Source organism: Lithobates pipiens, unplaced genomic scaffold, assembly GCF_037356315.1.
Source record: "Lithobates pipiens isolate NorthernLeopardFrog02 unplaced genomic scaffold, aLitPip1_a1.2 Scaffold_13, whole genome shotgun sequence".
Taxonomy (NCBI): domain Eukaryota; kingdom Metazoa; phylum Chordata; class Amphibia; order Anura; family Ranidae; genus Lithobates; species Lithobates pipiens.
In genome coordinates, this window is record NW_027507718.1 from 33,431,605 (window position 1) to 33,446,531 (window position 14,927).

The 14,927-nt window shown below is 41.3% G+C and overlaps 1 protein-coding gene across 4 annotated transcripts in view; it reads right to left on the bottom strand.

Moving 5' to 3' along the window:
- Positions 1 to 14,927, bottom strand: part of PIP5K1B (phosphatidylinositol-4-phosphate 5-kinase type 1 beta) — a 241,410-nt gene that overhangs the window by 120,238 nt on the left and 106,245 nt on the right. For all 4 annotated transcript variants that reach the window (XM_077474979.1, XM_077474982.1, XM_077474978.1 and 1 more), the window contains exons 2-3: positions 13,554 to 13,628; positions 12,902 to 12,973 (exon numbers count right to left, since the gene is read on the bottom strand). In XM_077474979.1, the coding sequence (XP_077331105.1) occupies positions 12,902 to 12,973 (72 nt within the window). In that variant the 5' untranslated portion in view covers positions 13,554 to 13,628. The remainder of the gene's footprint in view (positions 1 to 12,901; positions 12,974 to 13,553; positions 13,629 to 14,927) is intronic.

The following is a 14,927-nucleotide window of genomic DNA, read 5'->3' on the forward strand; positions in this document are numbered from 1 at the left end:
CAATTAAGCTTTGACAAAAAAACATGGAACCTGATTGGTTTCTATGCAGAGCTGCACCAGATGTTGCACTCTCCGGTTTTAGTAAATCGACTCCAGTGCTCCATGGTTATGTGACCACTAAACAGGCATTAGTGTTGCCCCATGTCTAGTGGTAGCAGTCTTAATAGTATGCAAATATGGCCCTTGAGTCGATGTTTGAATAGGATCGTTGGGGGTGGCTACGGCGAATACTGTACCAATTTATAAAACTGCTAATGGTAAGATGTGGCCTGGACAGTACCTGTTATGCAGTGTGGAAGCTGTTATTTTTTTTATGTTCAATGGATAGGTGTTCCCCACACATGGTTTTACCATCTTCTCACTATGAAAATCACCCACCCATGTCATTTGACCAGATGTGCCCCAACCTGCAAAAGTCTGTACATTTTACCCATGTAAAATACATAAGAATAGTGTTTGCATTTGCTATGTACAATAATCTCAAACTTTTAATAGCTACTGCAATACATGAGATGGGACTTAAAATGCAGGCTAATGTGCATTCTCTCAGTTCAAGCTGGCTGAGCCAGTGAAAGTAAAAATGACAGGATCCTGCTAATGATATCCACTGTTTGTGCCTACGGCATGCTAAGGACAAACTGTACAGCTATTTAAATGGAAGAATAAACAGTTGACAGGTACATTATGCGCAGCTCTGTCTCTAACTGAGCACTGTCTTAGGATGGTGTTGTAAACATGAAAAAGTATCAAATATTCTGGCAGGGATCTGATATGAAAATGCTAGCTAAATTATTCTGAATCCAAATACTATAAACCTTCACATTTTGAAATCTCACTGGTAAAAACAAATAATTATGCTTGGATCATGCAGCATAATAATGATATGTAACATAAAGGGATCCTGTCGTTACTTTACCAATATTAAACTTTAATGCAAATGAAATAATCAGTACCTACAAGTTGCTGTTTTATCCAGAGCACTCTGGGGACCTTTATATCAAGCGTGCTCAATTATGTCTATAGAAGATAAAGCATAGAAGTATTGGTGATCCCCCTCCCACACCATGCTATTGGTAAATTACACTGTTCATCGAGTATAACTGATATGATCCATAAACTGTACAGTGCCTTGAAAAAGTATTCACACCCCTTGAAATTTTCCAAATTTTGTCATGTTACAACCAAAATTGTAAATGTATTTTATTGGGATTTTATGTGAAAGACCAACACAAAGAAATTTTGTAACTGATTCACATAAAATGATTAGCTTAACAAAAATGACATGTCAAGCATACTGAAAAAAATAAAAATAAATGTTCATATACATTATCTCACAATAGTGAGTACACCCCTCACATTTTTGTAAATATTTTATTATACCTTTTCATGTAATAACACTGAAGAATTGACACTTTGCTACAATGTAAAGTAGTGAGTGTACAGCTTGTATAACAGTGTATATTTGCTGTCCCCTCAAAATAATTCAACACACAGCCATTAATGTCTAAACCACTGGCAACAAAAGTGAGTACACCCCTAAGTGAAAAGTCCAAATTGGGCCCAATTAGCCATTTTCCCTGGTATCATGTGACTCGTCAGCGTTACAAGGTCTCAGGTGGGAATGGGGAGCAGGTGTGTTAAATTTGGTGTTATCGCTCTCACTCTCTCATACTGGTCACTGGAGGTTCAACATGGCACCTCATGGCAAAGAACTCTCTGAGGATCTGAAAAAAATAATTGTTGCTCTAAATAACAAATGCCTAGGCTATAAGAAGATTGCTAAGACCCTGAAACTGAGCTGCAGCACGATGGACAAGACCATACTGCGGTTTAAAAGGACAGGTTCCACTCAGAACAGGTCTTGCCATGGTCAACCAAAGAAGTTGAGTGCACATGCTCATCGTCATATCCAGAGGTTGTCTTTGGGAAATAGACATCAACCTGCAGAGGTTGAAGGGGTGGGGGGGTCAGAATGTCAGTGCTCAGGCCATATGCCACACGCTGCATCAAATTAGTCTGCATGGCTGTCATCCCAGAAGGAAGCCTCTTCAATAGATGATGCACAAGAAAACCCGCAAACAGTTTGCTGAAGACAAGCAGACAAAGGACATGGATTATGGGAACCATGTACTGTGGTCTGATGAGACCAAGATAAACTTATTGGTGGGAGTGTCATGGTCTGGGCTGCATGAGTGCTGCCAAAACTGGGGAGCTACAATTCATTGAGGGAACCATTAATGCCAACATGTACTGTGAGGCCGCGTACACACGCGGGGACTGTTCGCCCAACTTTGTCCGTCAAACAGTTTCGGCAAACAGTCCTCTCAAAATTAGCATGGACGGACATGGCCACACACGACGAACGAACAGTTTGCTGAAACCGTGCGCGATGACGTGAACGGCACGTACGACGGGACGAAAAATACAACGTCCTATACACTGCATTATAACTTTCGGCGTGTAAATCCTTTCTGAGCATGCGCGGAACTTAGTTTGACGAACAAGCCTACACACAAGGGGACTGTTCGCTGAAACAAAGTTTCAGCGGACAGTTTTTCGTAATTTCCGAAAAACCTTGTTCAGCGGACTGTTCGCTGAAACTGTCCGCTGAAAGCCCACACACGAGCGGACTGTTTGCCGAAACACTGTTCAGCAGACAAAGTTGGGCGAACAGTCCCCGCGTGTGTACGCGGCCTGACATACTAAAGCCGAACATGATCCCCTCCCTTTGAAGACTGGGCTGCAGGACAGTATTCCAACATGATAAGGACTCCAAACACACCTCCATGATGACCTCTGGCTTGCTAAAGAAGCTGTGGGCAAAGGTGATGGACTGGCCAAGCATGTCTCCAGACCTAAACCCTATTGAGCATCTGTGGGGCATCCTCAAACGGAAGATGGAGGAACGCAAGGTCTCTAACATCCACCAGCTCTGTGACGTCATTATGGAGGAGTGGAAGAGGACTCCAGTGGCAACCTGTTAAGCTCTGGTGAACTCCATGCCCAAGAGGGTTAAGGCAGTGCTGAAAAATAATGGTGGCCATACAAAATATTGACACTTTGGGCCCAATTTGGACAATTTCAATTAGGAGTGTACTCACGTTGGCTGCCAGCTGTTAAGACATTAATGGCTGTGTGTTGAGTTATTTTAAGGGGACAGCAAATTTACATTGTTATACAAGCTGTACACTCACTACTACATTTTAGCAAAGTGTAATTTCTTCAGTGTTGTCACATGAAAAGATAAAATAAAATATTTACTAAAATGTGAGAGGTGTACTCACTTTTGTGACATACTGTATAACCTTCATAGCCATCAGTACTTTTTAAGATATGTATGCGCAGTAGGGAGCTGACTGTAAAACACATCTGGCTCCCCACAATCAAGGTGGCAGCCCCTAGAACTGGAAGACCAGCGAAAAAAAGGCCCGGGTGAAAAGAGTGTTGGACTCTGGTGCTGGGCTGGTGGGTGTCTTTTTATTAAAAATGTCAGCAGCTACAGTATTTGCTGATTTTTATTTTTTGACAAGACTGAAGATCCTCTTTAACTTTGCTACAGTGATTGCAACTACGTAAATTGTGTAGGCAGTCTGGGAGGATATTTATTCAAAGCCTTGCTTCTGTAACTTTCTTAATGGTCGTTAAAGTGACTCTGTCATAAGTATGGGGGCTGCTATCACAGGCTTCTTTCTATAAATGCTAGATGCCTTGCTGTGCTTGACTTCAGTATGTTTCAATCATAGTCCTGGTTCAGGCATGCAGTAAATAAGTGTTAGAAAAGTATCAGACCTTATTATCCCTATACTAATTCCGGGTCTGTGACTCAGACAACACTGATAACAGAGCATCAGAATAGCAGCGAAGAACTAGACGTCTTAAAGGAGATTTCAGTAATGGCAGCTTCCATTAAACTCTCATGACAGTGTCCCTTTAAAGAATTTGGAAACCTGGAAGAGCAGTACACTAGCTGCCAGGTCATACTTGTGCTTTAATGTTATTGTAGTGTATGAGCGATTACTGCATCTATGCCTCAATTTGATAGCTATGTTTGGTCAAAGTAGAAAGCATTCTACTGAAAGCAGCTCAGTTGAGGTTATTTCTGTTGCTACAAGCCACTGTACTCTGCAGAATGTCAGTGCTCAATTCACTGCTTGACTATGCAAGGCATCTGCTAATTTTATGAGGAATTTCAAAGGAAATTGTACTACTAGACCATGCCAATGCTGTAAGCATTAAAATGCAATACATTTGACATTTGTACTCCTACAAGTTTCTCGAGACCATAAAATCCTCTTTGTATGTATGTACTTTATGGCATATACAACACTAATTTCCAAAGCTGGCAGGAGATTTTATAACTCAGAGATGAAATGTAAATGGGCAGAGGCTGGCAAGTCTGCACCAGTGGAAAATGTGTTTATCAGATGAGATATTAAAAGTCACTTAAATTTTGCTTTGTTAGTAAAGGTTGCCGTATGACAAATTGAAAGGTCATTTAGTTAGCACACTCTGTAAGTATAATTTATCTTTTAAAAGTGAGCACCACCACATGTTTATACACTACTTATGTAATGCTCAATTCAGACATACTTAGTACAACAATTACATTCCCAAAGGTTCTTAATGACAGTGCAGCTATTTTGTACATAATAGGTTTGTGTTCCCCGTAGAAAGGGCTTTTATATGCTGCATCAAAAGACTCATTAATGGAAGGGAATTATAATGCAGGTACACAATAATGCATATGTTATTACTAACATGCTTTGTTCACTGACTACTAACATGCAGTGCTTTAACCCCTTCCCGCCCAGCCCCAGTGTCCCTTTAATAGGTTCTGTGCGCCCATGGGGTTGCAATGATCTGCGATCCTGTGACTGTTGTAACTGACTGTTACAGAGCTGACATGATCGGGAGCCGGTTCTGCTAGCTACCAGTTTTGAGGACCGAAAGCTGCCTTTGACAGCTTGGTCTTTGTGCTGGGAGCATGCTGATGGGGTGGGGGAGGTTGTCTCCCTCGATCCCGATGCTGTTGTGTTGGCCCAAAAGGGGAAGCTCCACTTGTCTGCACCCCCCCCCCCTTCAACATTTGCCACTTTTTGTGGGGAAGGGGGAGCGGGTACCTGGTTTTGACAGGTACCCGCTCCCACTTCTGGGTAAGCTTGCCACAGCAATGTCTGAGGATGTCCGGCCATCTCCCCCCTCCCCCACTGCATTCTGGGACACACAGAAAAGCGCAGCTTCACTGCCGGTTTCCCTTAGTGAAGGTGCCGGCACCTGCACCCGAAGCTGGCTAAAGAATCAGCCTGGGGTGCCAACATCGTTGCATCCCTGGACAGGTAAGTGTCCTTATGCTAAAAGTCAGCAGCTACATTATTTGTAGCTGCTGACTTTTAATTTTTTTGTTTGCCCAGACTGGGGCTCCTCTTTAAGCTGAGTGTACAGGTTCTGCTTTTTTTTTCGATCAACCAGCGGGTTGAACATAAAAAAAAAAAACCTGACAGATCCCCACATCAACACAACGATGTGTGAAGTGGGATCTCTCCCACTGTACTTTTGTATTCCGACAGAGGCACTCTCCCGCTACCCCCCCACCACAAGAATACACTGCAAAGCAGTGATAAGAATATTATAAGTGTGGCAACCATAGAGTTTTATCTGCAAAGTCTCCCAAAAAAGCATGCAGTCATATGTAGCATTTAAATAAAAGTGGTCACACCATTTGCAGGGTCAAACTGTGCTACAATAGTCACGATCATGAAATATTATGAACGTTAACCCTTTTTCTGCTCTCCACTTTTACCTACTGTGGCGCCAAAGTGACCATGAGTTTATACAAGAAGGGAATGCAGCCACTGTAAGGATTACTGAGCTGGCCAGCTGAAAGCAGTTCTGGTTTCCCGGACATTTTATATTGGTGGAAGTAAAAGGGATAAAGTAGAGCTCCAGCCAGGACTTTTTTCTAGTTTTACATAAAGTAGAGAAGTATTAGAATATCTGTCAGGATTCAACTGGGGAGTTTTTCTCTCGCTACTTGCCATGGTGACCATTGTCACCAGTATAGAAAGGGAAGGCAAATTCAACATTTTATGGTTGCCATCAAAGTAGGAGGTGAGCAAATATCTCCCAAAAGGGACATATATTACAGTGACAAATTACAACCAAAGATGGGATCTCCACAGCAATAAAAACGTAAAAAACAGCTTCTTAATGGGACTTAAAAAGAGTCTATAGCAACCATATTTTTGGTTCTAGTTCAGTAGCAAATAAAAGCTATATTCTGGCTAGTTGCTAGTAGCAAAGACTCCAGTTTGTCAGTTTCTTAAAAAGTCCCCATGTTATTGTTTTTACACAAAACTGCATACATTTTGTTAATTTATTTTATTGTTGCTCTTTCCATAATTACATTCCAAAATATAGATACCTAGAACAACTTTTTAATCCAACTCACCTGATTGTGCCAATATGTTCTTCAAACTTGTTTTTTGGGTCAGTGACTAAAAAAGTACTGAAGCCAGTCAGAGCCAGGAAACTAGCATTTTACAAATGAGGTCAGCAATGGGAAGTCCCCAACCAAGTACAGCGTGGGTCTAGGTCTAGGATACAAGGAGCTCCACAAGGATCAACGTGACGATTAGTACATGTACTTACCAGCAACATAAGGTGAAGGGAAAACACTGCAGCTCTTACCTTTTGTACCAGATACATTTTAATGGTTTGATGTTTGAAAAGTGTGCTAAACTTAAAACATCTTTTTTTCCATGGCAAGCAGTAAATTCATAACTGTCATTTTTACAGAACAGATATTTAGACCTTGTTTACACTTGCCGTGCTCTCTGAAGAGTGATCTGTGTTCCGAACGCTCTTCAGAGAGCATCTGACAGGTGGTGGGGATGCATTGTATCGCCAACTTTTAATGTCTTAAATACCAGACTACCATGCCGCAACTGCGTGCAAGCCTTTAAAAATCGAAATATATCTATTCTTACAAATGTTCTTTCCCTCCTCCTCCTACTACCTATCCTGCCTAATCTTTATAAAAAAAAGATCTGCATACTTACCTATTTTTAGTCCAGTTTGGTCCAGTTACATGACTCCTTGGCTCCTCTGTGTCAGTGAGCGCCAAGGAGAAAGAAGGAAGCACCGATAACATATGTGTTATGGGAGCCTAATGCCCTGTACACGCGGTCGGACATTCTGACGACAAAATCCGTCTGATTTTTTCCCGACAGATTTTGCCCCAAACTTGTCTTGCATACATACGGTCGCACAAAGTTGTCGGAAAATCTAATCGTTCAGAACGCGGTGACGTACAACACGTACGAAGGGACTTTAAACGGGCCAGTAGCCAATAGCTTTCGTCTCGCAATTTATTCTGCATGGCACTTTGTCCGTCGGAATTGTCTATCGATCAGAATTTAAACGATCAGATTTTGTTGTCGGGAAAATTTTAGATCCTGCTCTCAAACTTTGTGTGTCGGAAATTCCGACGGAAAAAGTCAGATGGAGCCCACACACGATCGGATTTTCCATCAACAAAATCCGATTGCACATTTTCTGCCGGAAAGTCTGACCGTGTGTACAGGTCATATGGGTTACATTATGTCTCCCAGAATTCAGAGTCTTGTCAATCTCTCCCTTATGCAGAGCAGCAGGATCACATGACCGGGCCAGTGTGGACCAAAAATACAGTAGGTATTTTTATAGGGGAGCCATTTTTAACAATAGATAGTGTTTTCTTCCACTTTAGGCAGAACTAAACCCTCCTCTCCTTTACAGCCAAGGATTGGTTATTTTGAAAAAAAAAAAAATATTTATTTTTTTCAAATGCTTCTAAACGCAAACATGGCTAAACGTGGCATGTAAACACGGTGTGCAAATGCGGCAATACGGATTGTGCTGTTGTGCAGAAACACAGAAGAGATATAAAGAAAAACAGGTAGTGCATTGTGCTGAAACGTGCACTTTACTACTCCCTGCCAAAGCTGGCGCTGACAAAAAACATTTTACTGGAACTAAACTAAAAAAAAAAAAAAAAAAATGCATGGGGCATTCTCTTTATTACAGAAGAAAATGCTATGTCTCTTCTGCAATAAAACAAACATACCTGCCTTTTGGAAGCATACAGGTCTCCTCCGCTCAAGGCGTTTCCCCTTATTTTCTAAAGTCCCCGAGCTGTCCTTACTCCAAGTATACCACAAAAAAGGTAAGTTGGCCGTTCACCAATGGCATACAAAAAATGTCAAGCTTTATTCAAGCAATAGCCACAGCCATAGTCCCCACCCATAACCACCCACTCTAATTCATTTTACCGTCTTTGGTCATTGCACACATTCCTGGAAATGGCTCTATAATAAGTGGGTGCTGCAGTGACTGCCGGCTAGGAACCAGGTAAGGTTAAGACATGTATTTTGAGCACACCATGTAGATCTCTAAAACAGTATCTGTAAGTGTATTAAAGCTGTGATGTGATCACACCAATAAACATTTTGATGTTATTTTAAAGTGATTGTAAAGGTAATTTTTTTTTTTAAAACAAACATATACATATATAGCAGCCCCAATTCTCCTTTTCTGGAGTGTCCACTGCTGACACTACTCCCCCACCCCCCCCTCCAAGAGCACCCATAGCAAGCAGCTTGGCGCTTGTGTGGGCTTGATCCCAAGCCGGGCTCTGTGTGTCCATTGACACATACACATTGCAGCATGGTACCGTCCCCCACTCAAGCCTTACAGGCTGTGATTGACAGCAGCAAGAGCCAATGCTGCCTCCATGTCCACTGAGGAAAGAGAGAGGAGAGAGCCGATGCTCCCTGGCACAGAGCTGGATTTTCAAATTTACAACCATTTTAAGTATCCATGGTGTGCTGCCAATACATTCCTTATCCCTTCCTCATAAGATAATATTTAAAACTGAAACCAGAGACATCACTAACAGAAGATGAACTTTGCACAGGACATAAAAACCACTCCTTGTTTTCTTCGAGATGTCAAAAGAATGACCATATTAATAATTACAGCCTGCAGGATGATCTGGTTTCAGTTCTTAAGCCCTAAGATTCATAAAAAGATAATAAAAGCAACATGACAATTGCTCGGTTCATAACCTCCACCCCTGGCTTTCTTGCCAAGTGCATTAATCCAAGGAAAATGAATCACAATCAGAAAATGTCAAGCGTCAAATATATTAGGAACCTAAACTAATATACAAAAACCCTGTTTACATATCAGGTCATTCATTCTTTATAAATGTCTGGGATCAGTTAGGGTAAACCAAAAGATTTCCATAACCTGCAGAACTAATACTGGCTATTGTATTATTAAATATTGGAAAATATATTCAACAAGTAATTGTTATCCTGAACAAAGATCACTGTTTGCTAAAAGAGGTCAGTTTTGGACATTTTTGTCTGTTGCCTACTCTCTACCTGTGTGCCAAACCCCAGCTGTATGTGTCTATCTGTAAGATTAAAGATATGCTGGAGTTGATTTACTAAAGGCATATATATAGGCTGTTCACTTTACAAGGGAAGCTGCACTTTGTAAGGGAATGTGGTGAAGCTTTGTTGACTTTAATCAGCCAATCAGGTGCAAGCAAAAATGCAGGTTTTTTTCCTTCCATGGATCTTTCCAAAGTGAAATTTTGCCACATTCGCTAAGTTCTGGGGAGAAATCCCTTGCAAAGTGTTTGCCTTCAAGAAATCAACCCCATTGCTTACAAGCTATGCATTGTGGTATGCTACATCGCCAAATAGTGCTGGTACTTTTTTTATGTGTTGAGATGCGTTAGTAGCTTATTTAAAATGAATGGTCTGCCTCAATGCACAAAAAAGCATGCATTAAATCACAAGCCTTATAGAATACAAAGTGTAACGAGGCTCTAAGATTTTATTTCATTCAAGAACAGAAACACTTTTAGCCATTCAGCCATTCAACTGTATAAAACAATTGCTAACACCCCTAATCATTTTTTCCCCCTAATCTTTCTTCAAACGTTCATCCTTTTTCTTTTTATACCTGCCCTATTTATGATGCCTTTGAAGAATTAGAAGGAATGTACAGTATATGATTTCCTTTGATTAATCTTGTTACCTTTTTTGTGTTTCAATTGTTTTTATTAGTTTTACAAATAGAGTAATACAATTTAGTATATGTTTTTACATTGTTGAGGTCAGGGCTTTTTTTCTCAGGGAATAGGTACCACCCTACTGAGTTACCTTTCATCTCCACCCCCTACCCGTCTCTGAGCACCATTCCTTGGTTCCACCACCTACTCACCTCCCAGTACAGCACCTTTCAGAGAACACAGAACCAAGTATTTTGTGCTGCTCAGTAATTTCTATGAAATGTTTTAATGAAAACAAGAAAGATAGTAATACAGATCCCTTGCAATGAGCAACAATAGACTCCACCCCAGAAACAATAGACCCCACCCCAGCATCAATAGACTCCACCCCAGCATCAATAGACTCCACCCCAGCATCAATAGACTCCATCCCAGCAGCAATAGACTCCACCCCAGCAACACTAGACTCCACTCCAGAAACGATAGACTCCACCCCAGAAACAATAGACTCCACCCCAGCAACAATAGACTCCACCCCAGTGACATTAGACTGCACCCCTGAAACTGAAGGACCCCCCAGCAACAACAGATTCCCCACACAATAAATGACTTTCCCCCAGCAACAATGGACCCCCCTACAACAAAGTAACATCCCAGCAACAATGGACCGCCACAACAAAATACCACCCCAGCAACAACAGACCCTACAGCAGTCAGCAACAATAGACCTCTCCCTCAACACTAGATCCCACTGAGCAAAAACGGACCCCCCAGCAAGAAAAGACCCCCCCACCAGCAAAAGTAGACTTACCCAGCAACAATAGACCCACCACACAAAAACAGATCCCCATCAGTAACAATAGATACCCCAGCAGCCAACAACAATAGACCTTCCAGTACCCCTTGCCAGTACATATATATTCAGTGCTGGAAGTGCGGAACTGCGTTCCCTCGCGTTCCCACTGAAAAAAAGCCCTGGTTCAGGCTATCAAGAATGGTAATGGCATAGAGTAGTATCAAAATCGAGGTGTACCAGTATAGTCCTATATCTCAATCTGGTAGCACTCCCAACCTCTGAGCTATCTGGGAACAGTCCATAGTTTCAATAACCACCAGTTTTGACTTAAAAGGGAGAAAAAACATGCATATATATATATATAAAAAAAAAAAAGAGGGAAAAACAAACGCATAAACTATAATGAAGACTGTCTGAAAAGCTCTATGCATGGGAGGAAGGCCAGCTTGCACCAGGCCTTCCACTGCTCAGTCCAACGAGTATAACCCTTTTCCAGGAGTCAAGCAGAAGGGAGGGACTAACCCAGGGGTACAAAACCCAGAGTGATCCCATCCAAAATATTATGAAAAATGTAAATTCGAAGATATAACAGGTTCCATACTGTGATTAACATCCGATAGGACCAGAAGTCGGGATATAAGGCTCGTCATTATTATCGAGAACAATTTAGAAAGTCGCAAAAGAACAAAAGCAGGAAAAGAAAAGAAAAGTAGGGGAAGGGCTTGTTACCTTTTTAATTAAAAACTTGCTGCCATTTTATACGACAATACCAACAAATATGTAAAAATGTCATGCTTTTGGATCACATCTTTCCTTCCTTCTGACTTTGATAAATCCCTACTACTTTTATGACTTACTCATACATCCCAAAAATGTCCATATTTGTAAACCCCAACTTGGTATTCCTCTCCAGCTTTCCCCCCATAATCATATTTTTTTGTATTCCATCTTGTAACTTATTATCTGTTACTTAGAGGTTGATTTACTAAAGACAAATAGACTGTACACTTTGCAAAGTCCAGATGCACTCTGTAAGTGCAGTTGCTCCAGAGCTTAGTAAATGAGGTAAAGCTTCACTTTGCAACGTGTACCTAACCACGTGCAAGGAAAATTTAAAAAAAAAGCATTTTTACTTGCACATGATTGGATGATGGAAGTTAGCAGAGCTTCCCCTCATTTACTAATCTCTGGAGCAACTGCTCTTCCAGAGTGCAACTTTACTTTGCAAAGTGCACAGTGTAGTCGTCTTTAGTAAATCAACCTCATAATGTCTATGTTACCTATACTGATTATCCATTTGATTTGTAAATTGTTCTTTCTTATCATATGTAAATAATATTGTAATTTTTCTTCTTCTAAATTTTAAACATAATAAAAATGTATATGAGAAAAAAAAATTAGCCACCAATAAAGACACTAGTAGCATGTCTTATTTTATTTTACAAGGCTTAATACACTGGGGGTTATTTACTAAAGGAAAATGCACTTTGCACTGCAAATGCACTTGAAAGTGAACTTGGAAGTAAAGTCGCTGTAGATCTGAGGGGGAAATGCAAGGAAAATAAAAAACAGCATTTTAGATTGCACATGATTGGATGATAAAATCAGCAGAGCTTCCACTCATTTCAGATCGACCCCTTAGATTTAGCACGACTGCACTTCCAAGTGAACTTTTAGTGCACTTCCAAGTGCACTTGCAGTGCAAAGTGGATTTGCCTTTCGTAAATAACCCCCATTGTCTCTACATTGTTGTAGTTATTACTTCAGCTATCGTTATACCCTGCTCTTCTTGGCATATGTGAACAATTTTATACCTGTACCTTACTAACGACTTATTTGAAGTACGGTTGAACTAAAATGCTGTAGCCAGGTGATTTTGATTCAACAATATGTATCACGAAAATCCACAGTAAAAAAAAAACAGCATATAAAGCCACATATTCATTACCATCTTTGCAGAAAGCAAGTGCTAAAGAAAGCGGGTCACCAGTAATAATAAACTGCATGCTGTACACTAAAAATGGGTGTCTTGTCCCACATACCTTTTTGTACGTTTTTTCTCCATTCGTTCTTTCACCTGTTGCATTTCCATTTTCATTAGCTGCTGCAGACATCTGCACAAGAAAGGGTTTCCAGTTACCCGACTGAACAGTTAACAGAGACAGATTTCTCTTCTTTAGCTGCTCGTCTGCATTCTTACCTTCATTGTTTTGAACCATCCCATAACGGCGAGGTCCTGGATTTCGTGAACAAGGCAGCTTATTACAGGCAAAGCTTTTCTGCTTAGAGTATGCGATGCTTTCTGCAGCTTTGGCTGAGATTTCATAACAATTAAACTGCTTAGAATTTGACCCCAAATCTCCTCAGTTCTCTGTTTTTTTGGCTCCGTTTAAAAGGGTAAGAAACCCAGAGGGATTTATTCATTTTATAATGTTACAATGAGGCCAGCGCATGCTGAAACGTTACACTAATGCTCCTTTTGGCTGTAAATCGAGCTTTAACACCATTTCAAATGACATGCGTTCAAAATAAAACCGCAGTCTTATAAGGGATCTGATGTGCTCAATTTACACTGAAAAAGACAACTCTGCAGAAATACAGCAGTCGAGATCCAGAAACTTGACTCTAGAGCCCACATGTACAGACGGCACAGTGACTACTTGTACCAAGGAACAAAGAGAAAAAGAGAAATACCTTTACTTAGTTGTAAGTCATCTGGAGCCGAGGTCAATGAGTTCTCTGTTCATTTATGCAGCTAGTCCCAAGATTCTGCAAGAAAAATAAAATAAAAAATGATTCACTCATTTTAAACCTTTTTAAAGTAACACTTGTAAAATAGAAATCTTCACAAAATTATGTGCATATAATAAAAATATTACACCATGTAATGTGTAAGAACAAGAAACCATGCATGATATGAAAAAATAAATAAATAACACTGCCATGTGCATAAAATGGTTCCCAAAAAATAACTATGATCTTAAAACATATGGACAATAATCAAAGCTCAAGGGGTCACAAAAGGCTCGCAATCACAACATTATCTTACATATGTACCATTACTACTTAAAGTGGTTGTAAACCCTAAAGCCCCGTACACACGAGCGGACTTATGTCCGACAGACTTCCAAAGGAGTTCCGTCGGAGTTCTGCTGGAATTCCGACGGAGTTCTGACAGACTTTTCGGCCGAACGGACTTGGCCACACACAATCACACTAAACTCCGACGGATTCGAACGTGATGACGTACGACCCGACTCGAATAAGGAAGTTCATAGCCAGTAGCCAATAGCTGCCCTAGCGTCGGTTTTAGTCCGTCGGAGTAGCATACACACGAGCGGAGTTTTCGAAGGGGACCGGGTCCGGCGGAGTTTCTTCGGGAAAATTTGAAGCATGTTCCATATTCTAAAGTCCTTCGGACTTTGGCGAGTCAAAAGTCCGTTGCAGCCCACACACGATCGGATAGTCTGACGGACTCAGTCCTTCGGACTTTGGATGTTGAAAAGTCCGCTCGTGTGTACGCGGCATTACAAACCACTTTGACCTACAGGTAAGCCTAGATTAAGACTTACCTGTAGGTCGAAGAAATATCTCATAAACCTACACGGTTTAGGAGATATTTGGCGAAAGACAGGCACCGTTGTCTACGGCGCATGCGCCGTAGACAGCAGCGCGCAGGCGCACTGAGCGCGGCACCCGTCAACGGCGATATGCCGTGCGTGGCGGCTCCCGTGCGCATGCGTGGGAGTGACGTCATTGCGGCTTCGCCGAATGACAGCGGTGGAGCGGCGAGACCCACCGAGAAAATGGATGTGCCGGACTACAGGGGACAGCGGTGACTTCGCTGGCTCCTGTGTCAGGTAAGTGACACATAATGGGCTACTATGCGATGCATAGTAGTCCATTATGCTTTACCTTTGCAGGGAATGAAACAGGAAGTAAACCCATCAGGGTTTACTTCCTCTTTAAAGTGTTTGTAAAGGCAGAAGGCTTTTTACCTTGCATTCTATGCAGAAAGGTACTAAGCCTTCTGCATCCAGCTCTCCCTGCAGCCCCCCTTTATACCTG